Genomic DNA, 24,342 nt, shown 5'->3' on the forward strand with positions numbered 1-24,342 from the left:
AAACTTCAGATGCATAATGGCACTAATTTTGTGCTGCAGAATGTCAGACATGTGCCCAAGCTTACGAAAAGCTTGCTTTCTATAGGGCAATTGGATGATCTTGGCTACACTACAGTTTCTGGTAATCGTTCTTGGATGATCCGCAAGAACAACCTTATCATGATGAAAGGCAATAAAAACGGATCCCTGTACTCTTGGGCAAACCTCTAGACTTGGTGCACAATGATTTGTGTGGTCCAATGCCACATAAAACTCTCGGGGGGGCGAACTACTTTCTCACATTCATAGATGATTCTACCAGAAAGGTGTGGGTGTATCTCCTTAAGCGTAAGGAAGAAGTCTTTTCGACATTCCAAAAATTCCTCGCCATGGTTGAGAACCAATCAGCAACAAAGCTCAAAGCTTTTCGCACGGACAATGGTGGAGAATACGTCTCCACAGAGTTTGTTGGGGTAAGCCCAACTTGTGGTGACAAAGTGGTGTCTATCTATGAGGCTTGCATAAATTGGTTAGACCGGAGGTCCCTAACACCTTAAGGTTTTGGGGTCTGGATGGCTAGACCAATTTGTGGAACGTCACAGTTAAGCGCATATGCGCGGGAACAGTACTGGGATGGGTGACCTCCTGGGAAGTTGTTGCCCTCATGACCTACAACTGGTATCAGAGCCATGGTTCAAAGTCCAACCTCTGAGTCTGTGGAACAGGACATGTTGATGTTGACTTCAACCTCTGAGCGAGCTCCCGGCCACGTTGAAGCTCTCAACCTCTGAGCCTAGAAAAAGGCGGAACACGTTGGTACTCAAGGGGACGGGAAAGTCCCAAGTTTGGCTTAAAGGGGCGATTGTTGGGGTAAGCCCAACTTGTGGTGACAAAGTGGTGTCTATCTATGAGGCTTGCATAAATTGGTTAGACCGGAGGTCCCTAACACCTTAAGGTTTTGGGGTCTGGATGGCTAGACCAATTTGTGGAACGTCACAGTTAAGCGCATATGCGCGGGAACAGGACTGGGATGGGTGACCTCCCGGGAAGTTGTTGCCCTCATGACCTACAGAGTTCAAGGATTTTTGCAATAGAAAAGGCATTCGGTGGCAGTTTACTGCTCCATACACACCTGCACAAAATGGGATAGCTGAAAGAATGAATCGTACGATTCAAGAGCGAGTTGTCTCTATGATGTCTATGGCGAAGCTTACTCCAGAGTTTTGGGGGGAAGCTGTTCTCACAGCAGTGCACATCCTCAACAGGTCACCTAGTTCTCCTTTGAATTTCAAAATTCCAGAGGAATAATGGACTGGCAAAAGGCCAAGCTATGAGCATTTACGTGTATTTGGATGTGAGGCATATGCACATGTGCCCAAAGAACTTCGTCGGAAGTTAGATCCCAGATCACACAAATGCATCTTTATTGGCTATGGTGCAAACGGAGAGATGGGATATCGTCTCTGTCACCCAGAATCAAACAAAGTCATTCGTAGCTCACATGTGATTTTCAATGAATCAAAAATGCACAAGAAGCCCATCAAAGATGTTGAGTACAGACGTGTTCGTTTTGAGGATGTAGCCTCCGAACCAACTCAGTTCAGTAGTGTTGCACCCACTCCTCAAGTGCAAGATACTACTATTGCTCCGGAGAGAGCGGAGTCTAGCAGACAGGCACTGAGACACTCTGAGAGAGTATCACGTGCGCCCGAGCGGTTTGAGCCGGGTATACACCACATTTTGGTCACTGACACTGGAGAGCCAACCTGCTACAAAGAAGCTATACAAATGGAGGATAGCGTTAAGTGGGAGCAGGCTATGCAATCAGAATACAATTCGATTGTGGCTAATGAGACATGGGATTTGGTTGAATTACCAAAAGGCAAAAATGCTTTACCTTGCAAGTGGGTATACAAGAAGAAGTATACAACGGAAGTTCCCGAGCCTAGATACAAGGCTCGTCTAGTTGCCAAGGGTTTCAAGCAGCAAAAAGGTGTGGATTTTGATGAGATTTTCTCTCCAGTAGTCAAGATGACTACACTTCGCACCGTGCTTGGCTTGGTTGCTATCCAGGACATGGAACTTGTCCAAATGGATGTGAACACAGCATTTCTTCACGGGGATCTAGATGAAGATGTCTACATGAAACAACCAGAGGGCTTCGTATGTGAAACCCAAAAACCAACGAGGATAGAATTGGTTTGTAGACTTAAAAAGGAACTCTATGGCCTCAAGCAAGGTTCAAGGCAATGGTATCAAAAATTCGACAAATTCATGCAGTCTCAGGGTTACATTAGAAGTCAAGAGGACCACTGCTTATACACAAAAAGGTTGAACGATGGTTCTTTAATCATCTTGATCTTGTATGTAGATGATATGCTTATCGCAGGCAAATCAATTGATGAAATCAATCAGCTGAAAAAGATGCTAAGCACTCAGTTTTCCATGAAGGATTTGGGAGATGCCAATCACTTTCTTGGTATGCACATCAAGAGAGACAGGCAACGTGGAATTCTTGAATTATCTCAAGAAAAGTACATTCACAAAGTCTTGCAACGTTTTAGTATGCAGGGGGGGAAGTCATTGAGTACCCCAATGCAAGCATACTCCAAACTTAGCAAGGAAGACTCTCCCAAGACAGTGACTGAGAAAGAGGAAATGGCGAAAGTACCATATTCTTCAGCAATTGGCAGTTTGATGTACGCTATGGTAGCCACAAGACCAGACATTGCACATGCAGTGGGAGTGGTTAGTAGGTACATGGCAAACCCTGGCAAGAAGCATTGGGAAGAAGTGAAGAAAATCCTCAGATATTTGAAAGGTACAACTAGCAAGTGTTTACGCTTCGAAAACAGTGATGCATCTATTGTAGGTTACACGGATGAGGATTATGCGGGTTGCGTGGATCGTAGAAGATCCACATCTGGCTATGTGTTCATGTTTGCTGGAGCAGCTATCTCTTGGAGATCGTGTCTCCAAGATTGCACGTCTTCATCTACCACTGAGGCAGAATATGTTGTTGCGTCTGACGCCAGCAAGGAAGCCATATGGTTGGCTCGTCTAGTGGGAGATTTGGGCATTCACGAGGTTCCAGTACTACATTGTGATAGTCAGAGTGCCATTGCTTTGGCAAAGAATCCAGTGTTTCACTCAAAGTCGAAACACATAGAGGTCAGATACCATGTCATACGAGATGCATTGGCTGGCAAGCATATCGAGCTTGTCAAGGTTCACACTGATGACAACCCCGCAGATGCTCTCACAAAGAGCCTAGCCTCGGAGCGATTTACACATTGTATAGAACTTATGGGTGTAGGATGAAGCCTCGGCAATGCTTCATCAATTTTGTATAGACTAACTATACTAATGCCACTATTGGCCACCATGACCTTCAAGTGGGAGGTTGTTGGGGTGTAGGCCAGGTGGCCATGGGAAACCACCCTTGTACACTTGATTTTCCCTATTCAATATAGGGAGAGAAAGAGGAAGAGTTGACTCTCCTCTTTCTTCTCCACTAACCCACATAGTGGCTGCCTGTGTATCTCCCCCTTCCCATTTCTCTTCTTCCCCTCTCTTGCACACACTCCGTACACGCACACGTGCACTCATCAGATAGGGTTCCCACCTCAAGGTCAGCCCCAACTTGCTTAAGGTCCTAGGTCTAATGACTTTTAACACTAACCTTTGGAGGTCTTTAATGAAGCTAACCCTAAGGTCTTCTAAGCTCCATTATATGCTCATATTTATATTCTACCTCTTGTTCTCAGTAGTCTCCCCCATATTAAATGATCAATTCAATATAAGAAAATATTTTTGGAATAGGGAGATATTAGATTTTATGACATTTGATAGCTTCGTTTAAGTTTTGGCTTCCAAGCTCGACAAATAGGGAGCATGTATTTTTCTTTAGGTGTTTCTTGAAAAATATACAAATTCTTACTAGAGATGTTGAGGCATGATTTGCATTGGAAGCACAAGTGTGAAGGAAGAAGTCCTTGATGGCTTCTCAAGCTGTTAGGTAAACATAAGTGGAGAGCAAGAGTCACATTTTTGAGAAGGAGTGTCTTTACTTGCTTGACAATATTTTTGAAAAATATACAAATTCTTACTAGAGATGTTGAGGCATGATTTGCATTGGAAGCACAAGTGTGAAGGAAGAAGTCCTTGATGGCTTCTCAAGCTGTTAGGTAAACATAAGTGGAGAGCAAGAGTCACATTTTTGTGAAGGAGTGTCTTTACTTGCTTGACAATATTTTTGAAGTGGACTTTTCACTCTAGACCAACCAAGATGTGCTAATGAGCGTTTGAGTCTTTAGATTTTGATGATGGTAGCATCCACATCATGCAAGGAAGATGGTGTAAAATTCATGGAATTGTTAGCTATGGCATATGTAGACAAGCACCTATGGTTTTCTATGAAATGCAAAAGCACCATGGAACGTACTATCACTTACCAACAAATTTTTATCCTTACCATGCTACACTTTCACCCATGCATTTGCACCAAAACCAAAGTAGATATCTGAATGATTGATTGCTATTGTTTACAAAAGTTACATTCTTGGGCTCTACAATTGTGAACATTGTATATTTCAACTTTGAGGCTAACTTTAAATTTTAGTGCAAAAATCTTTAAAGCTATCATAGTGAGAGCCATATAATTAGACATTGGAAAGCCAAGCAACAATTTCATTGTTGGAAGTTTTTTTTATCTCTTCAAGGGAAAGAAAACTAGAAATTATGGATACTATATTTGAATCATTTTCCAAGCAAGATTCTAAGTTAAATTGCAAAAAAATAATAATTCAAGTTTCAATAATCAATCTCCTGCATAGAAGAGACAGAGCCTTGCAAGCAAATTTTATTGAAAGGGAACTTTGAAAAGACCTTTGATTCACAAAAACTTTTCAAAAACCTTTTGTCTATTATTGCTAACTCCATTGTATAATCAAAGATTGTAGGATAGATTTACAAACATTATGAAGTATGTTACAGGAGATAAGCATAGCTACAACTCGACAAATGCAACTAGGTGGGAAGGATATTATATACTACTAGGTCAAAAGTTTGTTGTTTCGAGCGCCAATTGGACTTGGAAGCGGCTAGCCATGAAGAAGAGATGATTATTTGTCCACCTATGAAAAGCAACACTTGAAGCAACCTCGTTGCACCGTTGACTGAACCACTGTCCACTTGTGAGGGATAGGCTTGGATTCTCGTGGCCGGCCACTTCCCAACCACAAAAAAATGTTGCCACATCATCTAACAGCCCTTTAGAGGCATGTCTAATAGCTATGCCCCCATCTGCTCACTACAAGAGAGGAGATTTTTTTTTAACGTCGTAAAAACAAGAAGAAATAGAAATTTTTTACGTTGTAAAAACAGTCCACCGAGACGAGAGAGAGAGAGAGAGAGAGAGAGAGCACTCGTGAGCACGGATGAGCCAGCTTTTAAGTAGCTAAATCACACTGTCAGAGCTGAGAAGCTGAGAATGGCGGTGGAGCAACCCCTTCATGATGGCCAGTTACAGCGTCATGTCAATGCCCTCATCGTCGCCCATCTGCGTGACCATAATATGTCCCAAGTAATCTCTCTCTCTCTCTCTCTCTCTCTCTCTCCCACACACACACACACACACACACACACACACACACACACACACACACACACACGCATCAAGAGTTCTTTTCTCCACATACACATTTTGGAAGCAGATGGTTTTGATTGAATGAATAGATGCCTGGAAAGCTCCGGTACTTTATGGAAGTCAGACTTAGGGCAAGTTCCAATACGTTTCCAAGCATGTGCCCACGACAAGGCATTGGTGTCGTTTTGCTTCATTGGGACATGAGCTGTATACACTACACGCAAGTACAAGGACCGAACAAAAGCTAACAGCTGGTTGTTATAAAGTTTCATTTACTTTGATGACACGCCAGTTGTTGGGAAATGGTAACAGTGAATTGAGTTGCAACAGTTTGCTGCTACAATTGTCTCATTTCGATTGCATTTTGATCTTGGTTTAAGGAAGGGCAATTGACAAAAGGTCTCTTCTCAAGTTTCATGAGATCTGTAAATTTGTTGAGTTATGCGCTCCTCTATAGGTTGGAAATTCTTGGGGGTTTCAAACCGTGCCACCAGCAATTTGATGGGCGGTAATGAGCTGTAACCCCTTCACCAACGATCTTGTTTCTGGACCTACGTGCTTCTGAGCGACCTCTTTTTCTGAAACCTTTGATGTTTCTTGGCACCTATTGCTACATCATCTGCTGCCATGTCGCCACATTGGCTTGCTGCCACGTATCAATATGCTTCATCATCAACTACCAGGATAACAAAGGCAAGTAAAATTGCACATAAGCCATAAGGATGCATTGGACAATCCTGAGACACACATGAAGTGGCTACCTGGACAGTTTCCAATAATTTAACTTGGAATGTAGACGTTGGAGCACCCAATCTAGTTTTTGCATAGCCGATACATTCCACAATAATTTAACTTGGAATGTAGACGTTGGAGCACCCAATCAAGTTTCTGCATAGCCGATACATTCCAACCCAACGGATAATCCAAATGGCGAACCAGAACATGTGGAGGAACAATCTCCCTAGGCCACGATATCTTATGCCAATCACATTCTTTCAGAGGCAATAGCTTGGATTCACAAAAGTTAACTTTTAAGACCTGCTGCCAATCCAAACAAGTGAAGAGTATGCATAATTTGCTGTACATCATCATAGTGATTGCGAGGCATAAACAAGGAGTCGTCCGCATAGGCTTGACCAGCAAACTGTTGTCAAGAAGGTAAAGCCAGGCCATGTAGCCTACCAATGGAAGTCAAAGAATCCAAATACTTAAACAAGGGGTGAGTAGCAATCGCATAAAGCAAAGCACTCAGAGGGCAGCCCTGCCTTACCGATCGTCCCAAAGGCCAAGATACTGTGAGAGATCCATCCAGCAAGCCTGCAGAAGTGTTGTGTGCATACAAGAAAAACACGACACGGGATAGCCTAGGCTCAAATCCCAAATATTGCATGGTATCCGCAGTATAATCCCAAAGAACCGTATCAAATGCCTTTTCAATGTCAACCTCGATGACCAAGATATCTTGCCGAGTATATTTTGCATATTCCATACCAACGCGAGTTCATCAGCAATTTGATGTCGTGGAATGAAGCCGTATTGAGATTGATGCAAGCCTTCATGTAGAAAGCACTTGAGTCAGTTAGCAAGCATTTTTGCCATTAATTTATATACCAGAGGCATGAGTGTGATAGGCCGCCAATGAGAGAATTCTTCACACAATGCATGCTTAGGTATCAGCTTGAGCAAACCTTCTTTCCAAGAGGAGGGCAATTCCTATTGTTCCCAAGCTGTATTCATTATGAACAACAGAGGCAACTTCAAATAATCCCAGAAAGACAAGAAAAATTCCACAGAGAGACCATCCCAACCAGGAGCTCTCCATGGACCCAAATCAAGCAAGCTGGCAAACAATTCCGACTCAGTGAAAACAGCTTCCAAGTCTTGAGCCTGCCGCATCGAAAGAATGGGAGCAATATGCTATAGAAACATGTGACGCGCTTGGCGAGCTTCTCTCGTGGGAGAAGAAGGGCCTCAAAAATCTGGCCATAATGAGTGTAGGGCTAGTGCTAGCTCTCGTAGAGTGGAGGTCCACTCCCCTGACGGTAATTTAACTCTCCGTATAGCTTGAGATTGCTTGGAGTGATGCAAATGCTGAAAGAATTGTTTAGAAGCACATCCTTTATCTGCAAAAGCGTGTTGATGAGCTCGAGTCTGCCATTTGGCCAATTTCCTCTCATCATTGTGTCGTAACATAGCGCGAGCAAAAAGCAACTCAATCATTTGAGTGTCAGTAAGAGAAGAATGATTAGCCATGTGCATTAATCTGCTACAAGCATCCTTTGCCTGATTAACCTGTGCCCTTAATTGTGACAAATAATCCTTGCCATAATCCTGGATAACACATTGAACACGCATAACAAAGCGGAACCAGGCTATGTCCATATCAACATACATCTGGGAGATCGACAGCGGGATGATATTCACAATCATAGCACGAAAAGGCTCATGCTTGAGATAAGCATTATTGACATGCAAAAGTCTCTTCTTGGGTAGGCGGTCATTGACATCAAAAGAGCCAAAATGAAGTTTCAAGCATACGGGAAAATAATCCGAGAGACACATAGCATATCAATCCTCATCTCGCATACAAAGTCATCATACTGTTGCATGTGAAAAAGCTACCAGCGATCCAGTCGAGCGATACATAGATTGTCACGTACACATCTAACCCTATGTATCCGTGCTACAGCATGACCAAGGTTCAGTTCAGTCAAGTCAGTCTAGAATAGAAAGTGATCTGGCACTTTTGTGAGTCTGTTCACAGACCGTGCATGTCCAGACACTTGATTAGATGCATATCCTCTGGTTGCACACAACATGACCATCAGATTCCAGTCAGATCCCATCAGTAGCATTTTTACAGTGCATAGACCTATTTTCCCTGTTTTTGACATTTTTCACTTATTATTTTTAAGTGACTTCTGTTGGAAATTAGGTAGGGCAATTTTGCTAAGTTTGTATATAAGCAAATCTAACGCTAGCACTTTCTAGCAGAAGAGGCAGTAAGAGCACTCGCTCAACATGCAACTTCTCAGCAGAACCCAAGAGGCCTAGCGGTTTTGCTCCACAACATAAACCTAGCGTTTTTGGACCAGATCAGCCAGCGTTTTTGGATCAAGACAAGCAGCCTGGCCTTTTTGCACAGCAGATCATCCCCGGCAGCAGCAAGACAGCAGAACCCCTAGCGTTTTTGCAACAGAAGACAATTCAGTCCCTAGCGTTTTTGGATCAGGCAGCAACCTCAGCGTTTTGCAAATTCATCGCGACAAGACCAAGAAGCATCAGCGTTTTCAGTTTTTAGCAGTCAGACTCCGCAGTAGAACCCCCAAACCGAGAGTTACCAGGGAACGGAAGTTTGGGGCCTTGGAACGTTGGAACGCCGGCGTTCCGGCCGGTTGGTTTTTTTCGGAACGGATCGGAACGGATAGGCGTTTCGGCTGAAATCTGTGACCGGAACGGAAAACTCGGAACGGGCCGGAACGGGTCGGAACGTCCGGAACGTCCCCAATGGCCATAAACAACAGATTTTGATTTTGAAAAAAATAGCAGTTAGGGCCAGCCAACGGCCATTTTCAGCAAGCAAAAACTTATATAATGCCCCCCTCCTTCCCCATTCTTCACACATTCATCAAGCCTCAAGGCCCATTCTCCCTTGCTTGCTCTCAACTCTCAAGCCATAGTGTGGCGCCGCGGCATGCCTCAAGGCTCAAGCTCTCAACCTCTCTCTCTCTCTTGGGCTAACTTCTAAGTTCTAACCCTCAAGGCTCAAGGCTCAAGCTCTCTTTCAAGCTCTCACGGAATCAAGCGGCAAGCCTCTCTCTCTCAAGCCTTCTCTCTCTCTCAAAGTTCAAGATCAAGCTCTCTCTCTTTCAGGGATAATCCATCATCCATGGCCTCTTCTTCTCATACAACCTCCTCCGTTCATGCGGGCAACACTCAAAAGGCGAAGGAATGGTCGTGGTGGGATAAAGTGACCTCGGAGGGCACCTTGTCGGCGGCGGGAGGTTCTCGTGCATGGCCCCTTCTTCTCGTACAACCTCCTCCGTTCATGCGGGCAACACTCAAAAGGCAAAGGAATGGTCGTGATGGGATGAAGTGACCTCGGAGGGCACCTTGTCGGCGGCGGGAGGTTCTCGTGCATGGGCATGCAAGCTATGCTCTTACACGCGGAAAGGGGGGCATGACAAAGTGAGGGTACACTTTCTTCGAGTGTCGGGACATGAGGTGAGATTTTGTGCCAACGTAACCATCCAGAAGAGGAAGGAGCTCGAGGAAAAGGATCGGCAATTCAACCATAAAGCCAAGCCCGCACGCAAAGGTATTGATCCAAAGACCCTCATTTTCCCTTCTTCCTCTCTACCCGGTGTAGGTGTTGGTGCATCTTCACAAGGTCCAATTCGTCGCCAAAAGACCCTTGCCACCCATAGTAACAGGGAATGGCCATGTTCAGGTCTCCGTTCCCCCGTTCCCATCCGAATTTCCCGTTCTGGATTCCCGTTCCGTGTTTCAGACGTGAGTATTCGAAACAAGGAATGGCATTTCATGCATGTTGCCATTCCCCGTTCCCCGTTCCGATTTCTTGTTCCGGGTAACTATGTTGCCACCTCTTGGGACCCAAAGAAGAAGGAAGAGGTGGATGCGGCCGTGGCCCGATTCTTCTATCACGACCATATCCCATTTGTCGCAGCGAGGTATGTTCATTGTTTTATGATTTATCAATCTTCTCTCTCATTTCTTCCGTTATCGTCGTTTCCACCTTTTTGATACTAATCTCTTCTATGTTTGATCGAAATAGATCGGAGTATTGGAAAGTCATGGTGCAACGGATAGGAGAGTATGGCACCGGCTATGTGCCGCCATCTTCAAAGGCTCTCCGAACCACTTTGCTCGATCGAGAGAAGGCTATCGTGGAGCAAGCAACCCTCAATATTCAGCGTCTTTGGGCAAAACATGGCGTTTCCCTCATTGCCGACGGGTGGAGCGATACAAGGAAGAGATCTATCCATGGTCTCATCGCATACTCGAGTGGAGAGATGTACTTTGTGCACTCTCATGATGCCACCAAGAGTGGCAAGTTCGCTGATGTCCTCTCTGCAGAGTGGACAGCGGCCATAGAAACCATCGGTGAGCAACACGTGGTGGCCTTTGTCACAGATGGGGAGGCATCAAACAGGGCAGCAGCAGCTATTATAGAGGGCCACTATCCGCATGTGACAGTGTGCTTTTGCTTGGCACACTGCTTGAACAACCTTCTAAAAGACATCGGCAAGCTAGACTGGATCGCTCCAGCCATTGCTGATGCAGTGAAGATTGTTACTTTCATCAACAATCACAACTTGGTTCGGAGTGAGTACCTCAAGAGGTCAGGCGGCAAAGTGCTTCTAAAGTATTCAGACACCCGCTTCGCATTCAACTTTCTTCTTGTGCGCATGCTGTCTGAATGTCAAAATGCGGTCCGACAGGTCTTCATCAGTGATGAGTTTACCATCTCCCTCTATGCAAAGACAGTTGCAGGGATTTTGTGCAAGGATAAGGCAGAGGATCTTGAGTTCTGGAAGAAGCTCAAGAGTCTACACGCACAGGTAAAACCGGTGGTTCATTTGCTTCGAGTTCTGGATGGCATGGATCCTTGCATTGGCAAGATTTATGAGGCAATGGACCGCATGATTGAGCAGCTTGCACAACTTGAGCCGAACGCAGAGCAATATGAGGAGATCCATGCGCTTTGCAGCTCGAGGTGGAATTCATATGCCTCTCTTTTACACAAGGCAGCGTACATGGTGGATCCAGAGTTCCAAGGTGCAGAGCAAGAGACAGATAGGGAAGTCATGAACCAATTTACAGAGATCTTAAACAAGATGGTTCTAGACAGAGATGGGCGACGCATTTCAGAGATCAGTTAAGACAGTACAGAGAGATGTGGGGGTCATTTGGCAGTCCAGATGCTCAGATTGATCGCAGGAAGATAGGTTCAGTGCTATGGTGGGAGTACTATGGCTATGATGGCCCTGAGCTTTAGAGATTGGCGATCCGTATTCTCAGCCAGTCAGTTAGTACCTCATGCAGCAATTGTGGAGTACCTTTAGCCCATAGTAACAGGGAATGGCCGTTTTCAGGTCTCCGTTCCCCGTTCCCATTCCAAGTTCCCGTTCCGAATCCCCGTTGCGTGTTTCAAACGTGAGTACGCGTAACAGGGAATGGCATTTTGTTCCGCGTTCCCGTTCCCCGTTCCCGTTCCGGTTTCCCGTTCCTGGTAACTATGCTTTAGCCACATTGCTTCCAAGAAGAGGAATCGGCTTGGAGTGGAGAAGGCTAATGATCATGTCTTCGTCAGCGCAAATTTGAAAATGCTTTGCAAGAGTACAGACAGACAGACAGATCCTTTTACACAGTGGGAGATGGAGCAAGAGGCTCCTCAGGCAGGTGGAGATGCACATCCACCAACACCAGGTACTTCATATGTGGCTGAGATCGAGCCGGACCTAGACCTCGATGATGAGGAATGGGAGGATGTGCATGATTTACAGCCGGCTACTACGGATTGGGAGGCCTCTCAGGCTAGTGGCTCTTGAGTCTTGAGTCTTTGCCATTTATCCTTACCTTTTTGTATGGCTGCTTGAGCCTTGCCCTCTTTGCCATTTGTAGCTACTAGCATCTTTATGGTATTTGTCACCTTCAGTCTTTTGGTATTGTGGTCATTGGAATCTGGTTTGCCCCCCTTTGGTTTTTTTGTAGCACCTTGGCGGCCCTTGAGGCTTGTTACTATGTTAGCCATAATTAATTCCAAAGTGTTATCTCTGACTACTACTCTTGCAATTATTTGAGAGATTGTGTATGGGGCATTGTGTTTGCTCATTGTTGTATATGTGCTATGTACTCTGGGCGCCGCACATCCCAATCAAGTCATAATAAGGTTAAATGGTCTTCGAATCGTGTTTTTTGTGGGTATTAGAGTCAAAGGACTCGAGTACTACTTGTATTCAAACACATAACGCTAAAAAATAATAATATTTGGGTGTTTTTTTAGCCTCCCGTTCTGCGCCGTTCCCGTTCCAGGCCCATTCCCGTTCCCCCGTTCTGCAGGGAGGCCCATCGTTGTTCCCGTTCCGCGTTCCGGGTAACTCTGCGGGCCGAACCTCGCAGATCTCACCTTCCCGCAACAGTTCCTCGCGGCACGGTCATATTCCACAAGGTTTACAGTTTCAGCCTGTAAAACGCAGATTTCAGCATTTGCGTTTTCAGCGCGTCGTCGTTGCATCGTCGCCATCGACATTGTCACCGACATAGAGTCAGAATTTAGCAGATAAAGATTTGCAGATTTCAGTCCTTAGCATTTCCAGATTTCAGCCCATCTCGTCGTCGTCCTCATCGTCGTCGACATCGTCGGCAAGTCCAAGCATTGTAGAGATTTGTGCGATCATAAGTAGACCGCTCTTGTGTAACAGACTTGGACACTCCAAGTCAAGAATCAATCGCGACAGCACCAAATAACCACTTCAAAACAATTCACAGATCACAATAGATTTGCACTGGCCCGGCGGAGTTCCGTGCCTAGAGATATTGGCCCCAAAGATTGGCGCCCCTTTCGGTATTTCTTTTTATATTAATCAATCATCAAAGTACAAAAGAGCGGTTAGGGTTTCACTCTCAGACTCTGCGTCCAGATGCCCTGAGAAGTGAGGCCCTCACCACTAATTTAAAGGTTACAAGGGATGCCCAAAAGCAGAGCCCCAAAAGCTTCAAATCAAAAGCAATTGCTCTCTCTCTCTCTATCTCACAGAGAGTTAAAACATGAAAGCAAAAGCATTCTCTCTCTCTTTCTCATTTAAGTAGAGAAAAAGCGAAATTTGCGTCGCTCATCATTTTCCTTTTTTTTTAAATTTTTTAATTTCAGCCTCCGCGATTTCTGGAAATTAGGGTTTCTGGCAGAAATTAGGGTTTCTGCTGTCCGCCACGTCATCACTTTGTGACATACCCCCTCTTGAAAGCATTGTAATCGATCGCGATTACGCCTGCAAAACCGACAAAAGCCATAAACCGTCTTAGCAGACACTGACTGTTAGTACCTACGTACTAGGAACACACATCTAGCACATGTACAAAATCGACAGTCACATCACACGACATCACAGGACATCACCAGACATCACAGGACATCACATGACATTCAACATTCATTCGGATCTTAGACCATGATTTATCGGCAATGTAGGTAGCAATCACATCTAGGTCCAATCGGGACCTCAACGATGTTCGATTGACTAACCCCTATTGCAACCATGTCTATTCAAGATCAATCAGACCAAAATGCTGCAGTCATTTCGGCTATCAGTTCCTGCACTCACAAGAAGTCAAGAACAAATCAGTATCATAATCAGGAATTCCATTTCATAAAGTCATTCAGCAGAATATTGTCAGCTCTCAGTATCCCTGAAGCTCAAAGAGACATCAGTGACTTTAGTATCAAAATCGAGGCATCTGTTGACAAAGGAGTGGAGTGACTCCCCTCTTGTGCATCCCACTGCACCAGATCTCCGGCCAAGCTGAATTCTGGGTTCCGTTTGGAGTAGACTATGCTAAACCAAAACATCGAGGTAAAGTTTCACAATCCGAGGAGTATCTGCTAGGTCCTCCTCCTCCATCCACTTCGCATCAAATGCAGGAAAGTTCTTGAACTTAACCAAGAACCGCCTTCGGACTTTACCTTTCTTCGTATCATTATGTGCCAAAATCTGTTCAGGAACAAGGATCTCCTCGTTTTCTTCCACTTTGGGTTGCTCATCAGGCTCCCCATCATCAAGCACATCACCCTTAACAGGTTTCAAGAGACTCACATGCAATGCATTGTGAATCCTCCAAGTATCTGGCAGTTTCAATCGGAAGGAGACATCATTTATCTTGTCAGTAATCTGGAAAGGTCCGTAGTATCACATACTAAGCTTTGGAAAAAGCCTCTCCTTTCCCTTTTTCTTTCTTAGGCGTGCCTTCTCAAAAGTAAGAGCACCCAATCATCCTCCTTCAGTTTCCAGTCGCGACGATGGCGATCCGCTGCCTTTTTCTGTCGTTCTTGAGACTCCTGCAAAGTCTCGCGAACCTTGGCAAAAGCCGTATCCAAATCTTGCGAATATTCATCCGCTTCAAATTTCTAATCTTTCGTGCTCAGGAAGGATGGAACCTTCGCAGCACTTTCAACAATCTCACATGGCGTCTTCCCCGTCGAAGAGTGTATCGTGTTACTGTAGGCAAATTCCACCAAAGATAGGTTCTTTTCCCATTGAGTCTTCTGATCCGAGATACAAGACTTCAATAAATCTAAAATCACTGAATTGGCAATCTCAAATTGCCCATCAGTCTGCCAGTGGAACGATGACGAGAACTGCAACCGCGTGCCAATGTTCTCCCAAATTGCCTTCCGAAACAAACTCATAAATCTGGGGTCTCTGTCGGAGACAATCGTCTCAGGCGTGCCATGTAATCGGAAAATCATTGTGATCATTCTGTATTCTCGGGAGATAAAAAAAAATGAAATCCATTTCAATATTTTCCCAGGGGCGGGTGGGTATGGGTAAAGGCTGTAACAATCCCTGTGCCTTATGCCTGTTAAACTTGACCTTCTGGCATACCAAGCAACTGCGCACAAACTCTTCCACATCCTTCTTCAGTCTCTGCCAAAAGAAATCTCTCTCTACCCCTTTCATGGTGGTAGCAATGCCGCGGTGACCCGTAAAAGGTGGACAGTGGCAATCAGTCATAACCTTTTCCCTCAACGGCTGTGTAACGCACAACATAGTCTTTTTCATCAAGTAGCCTTCCCGAAGGGAGTATCCAGCTACTGTCTCCCCATCCCGTATCCGTGTGAAAATATCTGCAAAATCTGTATCTGTGGCACACTGATCGACCATATCCTCAAAGCTCCTATGATGTATCGCGGAAATAGCCACAACCAACGGTTTTCGAGACAAAGCATCTGCCACCACATTCTTCTGTCCCTGCACATGGACAATCTGGAAGTGGAATTGTGACAAGATGTTCACCCACCGCATCTGCTTTTCCGAAAGCTGCTTATGTGACAAGAAGTAGCGCAAACTCTGATGGTCTGTAAAGACAGTAAAATCCGCTCCGAGTAGGTAATGCCGCCACTGAGTAAGAGCGTGGATAACTGCCAAAAGCTCTTTCTCATAGATCTGTGCTGTCATCTCCGGCCTAGAGAACAAACGGCTCTCATAAGCTATGACATGGCCTTCTTGCATCAAGACCGCACCCAGACTACGACCACAAGCATCACAATATACTTCAAATGACTTCTGCAAGTCCGACAAAGTCAAATCTGGTCTTGTAGTGAATTTCTCTTTCAATGTCTGAAAGGCAGTCACCTCTGTGGGTCCCCACGAAAAAGGTGCTCCTTTCTGTGTCAAGGTATGCAAAGGGGAAGCAACCTCTGCAAACTTTCGTATGAACCGCCTGTAGTACGAACACAGTCCCAAGAAGCTTCTAACTTCATGGACATTCCTCAAATCGGGCCAATCATGGATAGTCTCTATCTTGGCCGGGTTCATTTGCACTCCTGCTGTTGACACAATGTGTCCCAACAAATGTATCTCTGGTAGGAAAAATTCACTTTTCTTAGCATTAATCACTAATGTGTGATCTCGTAATGCCTGAAAGACTTGAAGCAGATGGTCTCTGTGTTCTGCCTCATTCTTGGAGAAAACAATGATGTCGTCAAAGAAAGTGCCAACAAATAGCCTGTACTCTCGAAAAATCCTATCCATCATCCGGTTAAATGTCGCAGGAGCATTGGTTAAGCCAAAAGGCATCACCAAAAACTCAAATAACCCAAAAGTCGTCCGAAAAGCTATCTTGTAGACATCTCCTGGCGCTATCCTGATCTGATGATATCCACTCTTCAAGTCAATCCTGCTAAAGCACGAGGATCCCTGTAACCTGTCGAGTATATCATCGATCCTAGGAATCGGAAATCTGTTCTTGATGGTGATTTCGTTGAGAGTGCTATAATCGATGCACATTCTCCAAGATCCGTCTTTCTTCAAAACCAACAACACTGGAGAGCAATACGTTGAAGTACTAGGTTGGACAAGACCCTTTTCCAAGAGGTCTTTCATTGAGTTCATAATCTTTTCATTCTGTACTCGGCTCACACGATAAGGTGGCCGATTCGGTGGCGTGCTTCCATATATCAGATCAATGGTATGATCTTCAGGCCCTCTCAAAAGCAATCGGCATGAGCGTGGAGAAAAAAAATATCGGCGTTCTTTTCTTCAGGTCAAAACATATTCAACTTTTATCCATCGTTCAGTTCTCCCAAAAGAATGAGTAAGAAAACTGAAGTTCATCAAGTACAATCTCTAAGCCCTTCATTTATCAAAGTCGCTTTCTCGGCCCGGTAGTCAACCACGGCGTAGTTCTTGTGGTACCAAGATCCCGAGTAGAACGTCACTCGCGTGCCCTGAACACCCCTGTCATTGCAAACGAAGTTTGCCAATGCTCGGTGTAATGGCAACATCCCATCCAGGTGCCAGTCGAACTACCTCCGCCTGTGGCGTCAGTCTGTCGGGCGTAGTTCCAAATCGAGCCGCCAATTCCAAGTGAAAAGAAGTTGGCCTTGGCTCCTTCAAAAGAGCTTCCTGATCCTTCACTTTGCCCCGAAAGCGGCAAAGTTTGTACTTTCATTCATTAGATTCGGTGCAGGTCCCACGCCATGTGGTGCCAGTTCTGCTTTTCTATTTGCCGTTTTTGCCACATTCCTCAGCTGCTCTCGAACTCTCAGACCTGTCGTCGTCTTTATCATTCTGTTCTTTCTGTGCCTTATCAGGGCACTTTGCGGAAATATGTCCATGTTCCCCGCATCCAAAGCACTTCCCCTCTCTGATGAAGCGAGCTCTCTCCTCAGGAGTAAGCTTGGGTCGTGCATCCTTTTTTTTTCTCGGGGTTGCTCTTTTTCATTCTACTTTCATTCCCAGAAGTCTGTTCGGCTTGTTGTGTCATGGCCTCATCTGTGGGGTAGGTCAGACTGCCAGAGTGAATGGCAAAGCCCCGCTTCGCATGACTCATCAACTCCTGAACAGAAGCTGACTTCTGTTCCAAGCAGTGATTTCGGATCTCTGTAGGTAGACCCAAGGTAAACCGCTCAATCTGTTCTCTGAACGAGATCTTCTTGAATGAAGAGGCGGGTAGAAAAGAGCTCCAGAATCTTTCACAATAAGAATTCACTGTATCGCTCTTGGTCATCCGGAGATGGTTCCAAGCAGCTCGTATATCTCGCTCAAACTCTTGAGTCAACCAAGAAGAAATAAAAAGTCTCTTGAATTTTAGCCATGTAACTGGCACAGTCTTGCTTAATAAAAGTGTGGACCACCAAGTACGAGCATTCCCCTTAAAGTAAGAGGCAGCTCTCCGAATCTTGGAGTGCTCTGAATAGCGTCCTCCCGCGAAAGCGATGTCAAACTGCTGTATAAAAGACAAAGCCTTCGAAGCATCTGAGTATCCTGAAAAGTATCAAACTTGATCGAGTGGCCACCTTCCTTAAACTCTCGGACTTTCTTGCTTTTATCTTCGAGAAAGTCATACTGGTTGGCTTTGTAAAAATTCTTCTTGTTCGCATAAAACTTTCCGTCATCGGAATCTGAGCTGACTGTAGACGAGTCCTCAGTAGAACTGTCAGTTTCTGGGCGAGATTTAGCCTTCTTTGCCTTTCTCTTGTCCTTTCCAAAGCGTTGCTTCTTGCTTCGCTTTTTACCTTTTTTGTCTTCTTCACTCGAATCCGAGGAGCTAGAAGAACTGTCAGAAGAAGAAGAAGAAGAACTGGGTAGGTCTTCAAACTTGACGCGCTTCTTCAATTTCTTTGCCTTGTCAAATGTCGACCGACGACCCAAATATCCCGGGAAGTTAGTGCCTTTCTTCTGCTTTTTGCCGTGCTTTTTGGCTTTCTTTTGCGTGTCAAAAAGCTGAGCAATCCGTGCATCAACCACGTTCTCCAGTTCCTTCTCCGTATATTTCTTGGAGGCAGAAGGTTTCTTGAGAGCGGGTTTCGGGAGTGGTGTTGTGGTTCTCTGCCACTCCGTATGTACCTCTTCCAAAGAGGTCTGGTTCATATATTTTGCCATCTTCGGGTCCTTGGCAAAATTGAGCATTATCTTTGTTGCATCGCCGATCAACTGGCGACGCTCTATCTCTCGCCGCTCCGCCTAAGTAGGCCAAGGCGGGCCATACTCTCTGCCTGAATCTTCGTTGTGATCCCAGCCCGCATCTCCAGATGCAGAGGGAGTCGACTGATCATTGCTTGAAGCCATAGGTGCCGCGGAAAAAAAATTCGGGGATCGGATTTCCCGTAGAAGAGAAATCGGCCGTGCTCTGATACCACTGTAACAGACTTGGACACTCCAAGTCAAGAATCAATCGCGACAACACCAAATAACCACTTCAAAACAATTCACAGATCACAATAGATTTGCACTGGCCCGGCGGAGTTCCGTGCCTAGAGATATTGGCCCCAAAGACTGGCGCCCCTTTCGGTATTTCTTTTTATATTAATCAATCATCAAAGTACAAAAGAGCGGTTAGGGTTTCACTCTCAGACTCTGCGTCCAGATGCCCTGAGAAGTGAGGCCCTCACCACTAATTTAAAGGTTACAAGGGATGCCCAAAAGCAGAGCCCCAAAAGCTTCAAATCAAAAGCAATTGCTCTCTCTCTCTCTCACAGAGAATCAAAACATGAAAGCAAAAGCATTCTCTCTCTCTTTCTCATTTAAGTAGAGAAAAAGCGAAATTTGCGTTGCTCATCATTTTCCATTTTTTTTTTTAATTTTTTAATTTCAGCCTCCGCGATTTCCGGAAATTAGGGTTTCTGGCAGAAATTAGGGTTTCTGCTGTCCGCCACGTCATCACTTTGTGACATCTCGCCATAGAGAGTGGGGCCTTCGGAGGAGGGTTTGACAACTTTCCGGTGTCGTATTCTTTTCTCTCTCTATCTCTCAGTCTCAGCACTTTCACGCATAGTGTCCATTCACTTTGTTTGTGTCCATTGCACTCTCTCATTAAGAACGGAAGGCTCTCCCTTCCATAAGAACAAAAGGAACCTTGAGCACAGTTCGGAGCACTCATCTTGAGCAAAGTTCAACATTCATTCTGCTTCACCTTACATTGGTATCAGAGCTTTGGCAGTGTTCTGTATCGAAAGAACCACATAATTTGCTTTGCTTGTTGCAGTCGCACGTAACCCAAGTTCTTTTGGGCGTGTCGATTCCTAATCGTGTTTTGTAAGAGTGACAAGAATCCCAAGAAAGAAGGGCTTGTCCAGCCTCCCCTTGTGCTTGCTTTCACTCATTGAGAGCGGACCGTGCACTTAGCGGCTGGCCAATCGACGTGAGGTGGGAAAAAGCAACCTTGGTGTGAGCGCAAGGCCGCCAAGGGGTGCGCCCGCGGAAAAGAGCAGAACTTGGGTGAAGAGAAGATTCTTCTCTAACATAGATTGCAATCGAAAGAAGAACCGCAAGAACCTCAAGAACCTCAAGACCCTCAAGAACCCCAAGAACCAAGACTCCCAAGAACCCAAGTTCCTCGTGAACTTAAGAACCCAAGACCACAAGAACCCAGAAGAACCAAAGACTTCAGTGGATGGTCATCACTCGAAGCGGAATGGATACTTCGCTAAGTTCGCTTGGAGGTGATGAGCATCAGAGAGACGAAGAAGAATTTTCCCCACCGGGAGGTTTTTCCGACCCTCCCCCTTCTCCATCTACGCCAAGGATTGCACCCGATCTTATGGAGGAGTTGGAGCAGATGTTTATGGACAACAAGTTAGAACGCGAAGCAAGGAAGCTAGAACACGAAGCAAGAAAAACAAAAATTGATCGTAAGTACGAAGAAAGAATGGTAGCCATAGCGCGTGAGCACGAGCAAGCACGCTTGGAAGCCAAAGTAAGACAACCCGAATTTGATCGTGAGTGCGAAGAAAGAGAAGCAGAATTTGATTGCTAGAACAAAATAAGACAAGCAATGAACGACCGACACATGAAAGAGATGTTGCGACTCTTTTCTCAAGTGCAGACACAGATGCAAGAGATTCAGGAAAAGGAGACTCTCTCAGTCTCTTCTTCTCCAAAACATGACACAGAGGATTTGCATGACGATAAGCATGATGAATTGCCTGATAATGATGAGCATGATGATTTGAATGACAATGACAAGCATGAAGAATTGCATGACAATGACGAGCATGATGATTTGCATGATCACGATGTGATTACTCACAAGCATGATGATTTGTATGATCAAGACGTGATTGTTCACAAGGATGATGGTTTAGTTGATGCTTTTTCTAGCGAAGCTAACCTCGTTGTAGATTTGATCGATCACGAAGAATCGATCTTGGCTCTCGAATCGAGGTCCACAGAATCCCCACAGGAAGATTCGATCAACCACGAAGAACCGATCTTGGCTCTCGAGCCTAGGTCCAAAGAACCCTCACTAGAAGTACTATGTGTTCGCATGATTAGTCAGCACTCATTGTTCGAGTGTTTCATTCGTGATCGTTTCCTGTATTCTAGTCAGCGTCTTTATGTGATCCCTTTTCCTAGGCATGACATATTGTACGTTGAGCACGTTTCACTCATGAATGAGCACGGATGTATGCGGATTATTCATGAAAAGCTGAAAAGTATGCATTCAAGGAAGTCACATTCCATGTCTCTTCCTTGGCACGACACAGTCGTAGAAAGAGCACAAGCAAGTACGAGCACCAAGCATGGGCATTTCCGTTGTGAATTGCCACAGTTGATTGATTTAGATCAGAAAGACAAGATTCGATCTCATTGTTTGCGTGTGTGTGGTGAACGGTTTGACACTCCGTCTATTTGTTCATCTACGTTTTATGCAGAGTCTTTTAGGAAGACGAGATTTTTTCCAGTCACTCTACATGGAATAGGTATGTTCATGTTTTTGTGTTGGAAGTGGTTTCAGGAATTTTCAGTCTCAGAGATTCTTGAAGAAAATGGACCTATGTCCATAGACAAAGTTGAAGCATTAAGGAGCCACAACAGACTGTGTCGCTTTTAGCGCGGCCCAAAGAAGCACGCGTTGCAGACCTTTATGAAGTTCATGTATCGCACAACCGACGCATCAAAGTGGGCTGGCGAAGAGTCCTTCCTAGGATTACAGACCTTGTTGGCGATCTCTCTCGACGCCATACAGTTCGGTACCAATACCTCACTTTGAAAAGGAGGGGATGTTACGTGACACATCTAACCCTATGTGTCCGTGGACAAGCTACAACATGACTAGGGTTCAGTTCAGTCAAGTCAGTCTAGAATAGGAAGTGATCTGGCACTTTTGTGAGTCTGTTCGCAGACTGTGCATGTCCAAACACTTAGATTAGATGCATATCCTCTGGTTGCACACAGCATGGTTGCAGCATGACCATCAGATTCCAGTCAGATCCCATCAATAGCATTTTTACAGTGCATAGACCTATTTTTCCTATTTTTGACATTTTTCACTTATTATTTTTAAGTGACTTTTGTTGGAAAGTAGGTAGGGCAATTTTGCTAAGTTTGTATATAAGCAAACCTCGCTGTTGCACACAGCATGACCATCAGATTCCAGTCAGATCCCATTAGTAGCATTTTTACAGTGCATAGACCTATTTTCCCTATTTTTGACATTTTCCACTTATTATTTTTAAGTGACTTTTGTTGGAAAGTAAGTAGGGCAATTTTGCTAAGTTTGTATATAAGCAAACCTAGCGCTAGCACTTTCTGGCAGAAGAGGTAGCAGGAGCACTCGCTCAACAGGCAACTTCTCAGCAGAACCTAAGAGGCCTAGCATTTTTGGACCAGATCAGCCAGCGTTTTTGGATATGGACAAGCAGCCTGGCGTTTTTGCACAGCAGATAATCCCCGGCAGCAGCAAGACAGCAGAACCCCTAGCGTTTTTGTAACAGAAGACAATTCAGCCCCTAGCTTTTTTGGATCAGGCAACATCCTCAACGTTTTGCAGATTCATCGCGACAAGACCCAAGAAGCATCAGCGTTTTCAGTTTTCAGCAGTCAGACTCTGCAGTAGAACCCCCGAACCTCGCAGACCTCACCTTCCCGCAGCAGTTCCTCGCCGTAGGGTCAGATTCCGCAAGGTTTACAGTTTCAGCCCGGAAAACGCAGATTTCAGAATCTGCATTTTCAGCGCGTCGTCGTCGCCATCGACATCGTCACCGACATAGAGTCAGAATTTAGCAGATAAAGATTTGTAGATTTCAGCCCGTCTCGTCATCGTCCTCATCGTCATCGACATCGTCGGCAAGTCCAAGCATTGTAGAGAATTGTGCGATCATAAGTAGACCGCTCTCACCATAGAGAGTGGGGCCTTCAAAGGAGGGTTTGATAACTTTCCGGTGTCGTATTCTCTTCTCTCTCTATCTCTGAGTCTCAGCACTTTCACGCACAGTGTCCATTCACTTTGTTTGTGTCCATTGCACTCTCATTAAGAACGGAAGGCTCTCCCTTCCATAAGAACAAAAGGAACCTTGAGCACAGTTCGGAGCACTCATCTTGAGCAAAGTTCAACATTCATTCCGCTGCACCTTACATAGATTGAGCATTATGTTGAAAAGTGAATCTTGGATCAGTCGCATGCAAAAAGGGCCACAAATCAAGCCCATTACATGTCAATATAAATTGATTCCATGATTGCCGTTCCACATGAAGCATGTGAGAATGCCTAGTAGTGTTATCCGCAAGGTTTGGTGCATTATTAAAATCCCCACAGAGAAATGCATTGGAACGCCAACAATAAGAGGAGATAGCACTCCACAATCGTGCCTTGTCTGCAGAGGCTATGTATGCATATAATCGTCCAAATTCGAAAACTTCCCCATTAACAATACATTGGATGACCATCCATCTCCCAGCTTGGTCATTCAAAACCAAGGTTGGGAAGAGTTCATGTGGAACCAGTATAAGCACTCCAAAACAGCCAGCTGATCCTGCATAAGCTATCCAATAGCCTACAAAGTAAGAAGTCTGTCTTGCAAATTGATGCTGGTTATGCTCTTGAAGAACCACGATGTCCGCTTTACATGTATGTACATAGTGCCAGGTAAGCCGCCACTTGTCATGATTGCACAACCACGCACATTATAGGAGATGCAATTCAAAGAACTATGCATTCTATATGGTAGTGGGCGAGGAAATGGGAAAAAGGAGAGAAAACTCAAGTACCAGTGCCCATCGACACATCCTCCTCAGCTGTAGGTACCTGAGGAGGTGGGTCAACACTTGGACCCGGATGATTGAAAATAAACTTTAAAGGCACCTTGCGATGAAGAGACTTCTCGTGTAACAACTTCCTTGTAAGAACGAACCACCTTGTCCCAAGCTTCAACCAAAGAAGTATTGTCATTACAAGGGAGTTTTTTCTGAGCAACATTCTTCAAAGGGGGCACATAATTACGAGAAGATGCCGGAATACGGGCTGTAGCAGTTTTAGCGGGTTTCTTGGGCACTATCCAAGTTTGAGAGGTTGAAACCTACTCTTTTTCTTTGCCTTTAATATTTGGAGAAGCAGAAAGTGCAGACAATTGTAATTGTTTCCCTTTGCCTTTATTCACCCCAGCTCTCGAGGAGGAGGTTGAAGCACCTTTAGTGCATATTGAGCAACAAGATCCATAAGCTCGTGTATAGGGATGCACACTTCCATGACGGGAG

The 24,342-nt window shown here is 45.0% G+C and overlaps 1 protein-coding gene across 1 annotated transcript in view; it reads left to right on the forward strand.

The window, feature by feature from the left end:
* Positions 1–5,343: 5,343 nt before the first annotated feature.
* The window catches only part of LOC147452776 (Transducin/WD40 repeat-like superfamily protein), a 78,377-nt gene continuing 59,378 nt past the window's right edge, over positions 5,344–24,342 (forward strand). The window contains exon 1 of the mRNA XM_086518361.1: positions 5,344–5,563. Coding sequence (XP_086374487.1) covers positions 5,471–5,563 — 93 coding nt within the window. The 5' untranslated portion in view covers positions 5,344–5,470. The remainder of the gene's footprint in view (positions 5,564–24,342) is intronic.

The sequence above is a fragment of the Adiantum capillus-veneris genome, chromosome 8 (genome assembly GCF_014529385.1).
Source record: "Adiantum capillus-veneris isolate H3 chromosome 8, ASM1452938v2, whole genome shotgun sequence".
Classification (NCBI taxonomy): Eukaryota; Viridiplantae; Streptophyta; class Polypodiopsida; order Polypodiales; family Pteridaceae; genus Adiantum; species Adiantum capillus-veneris.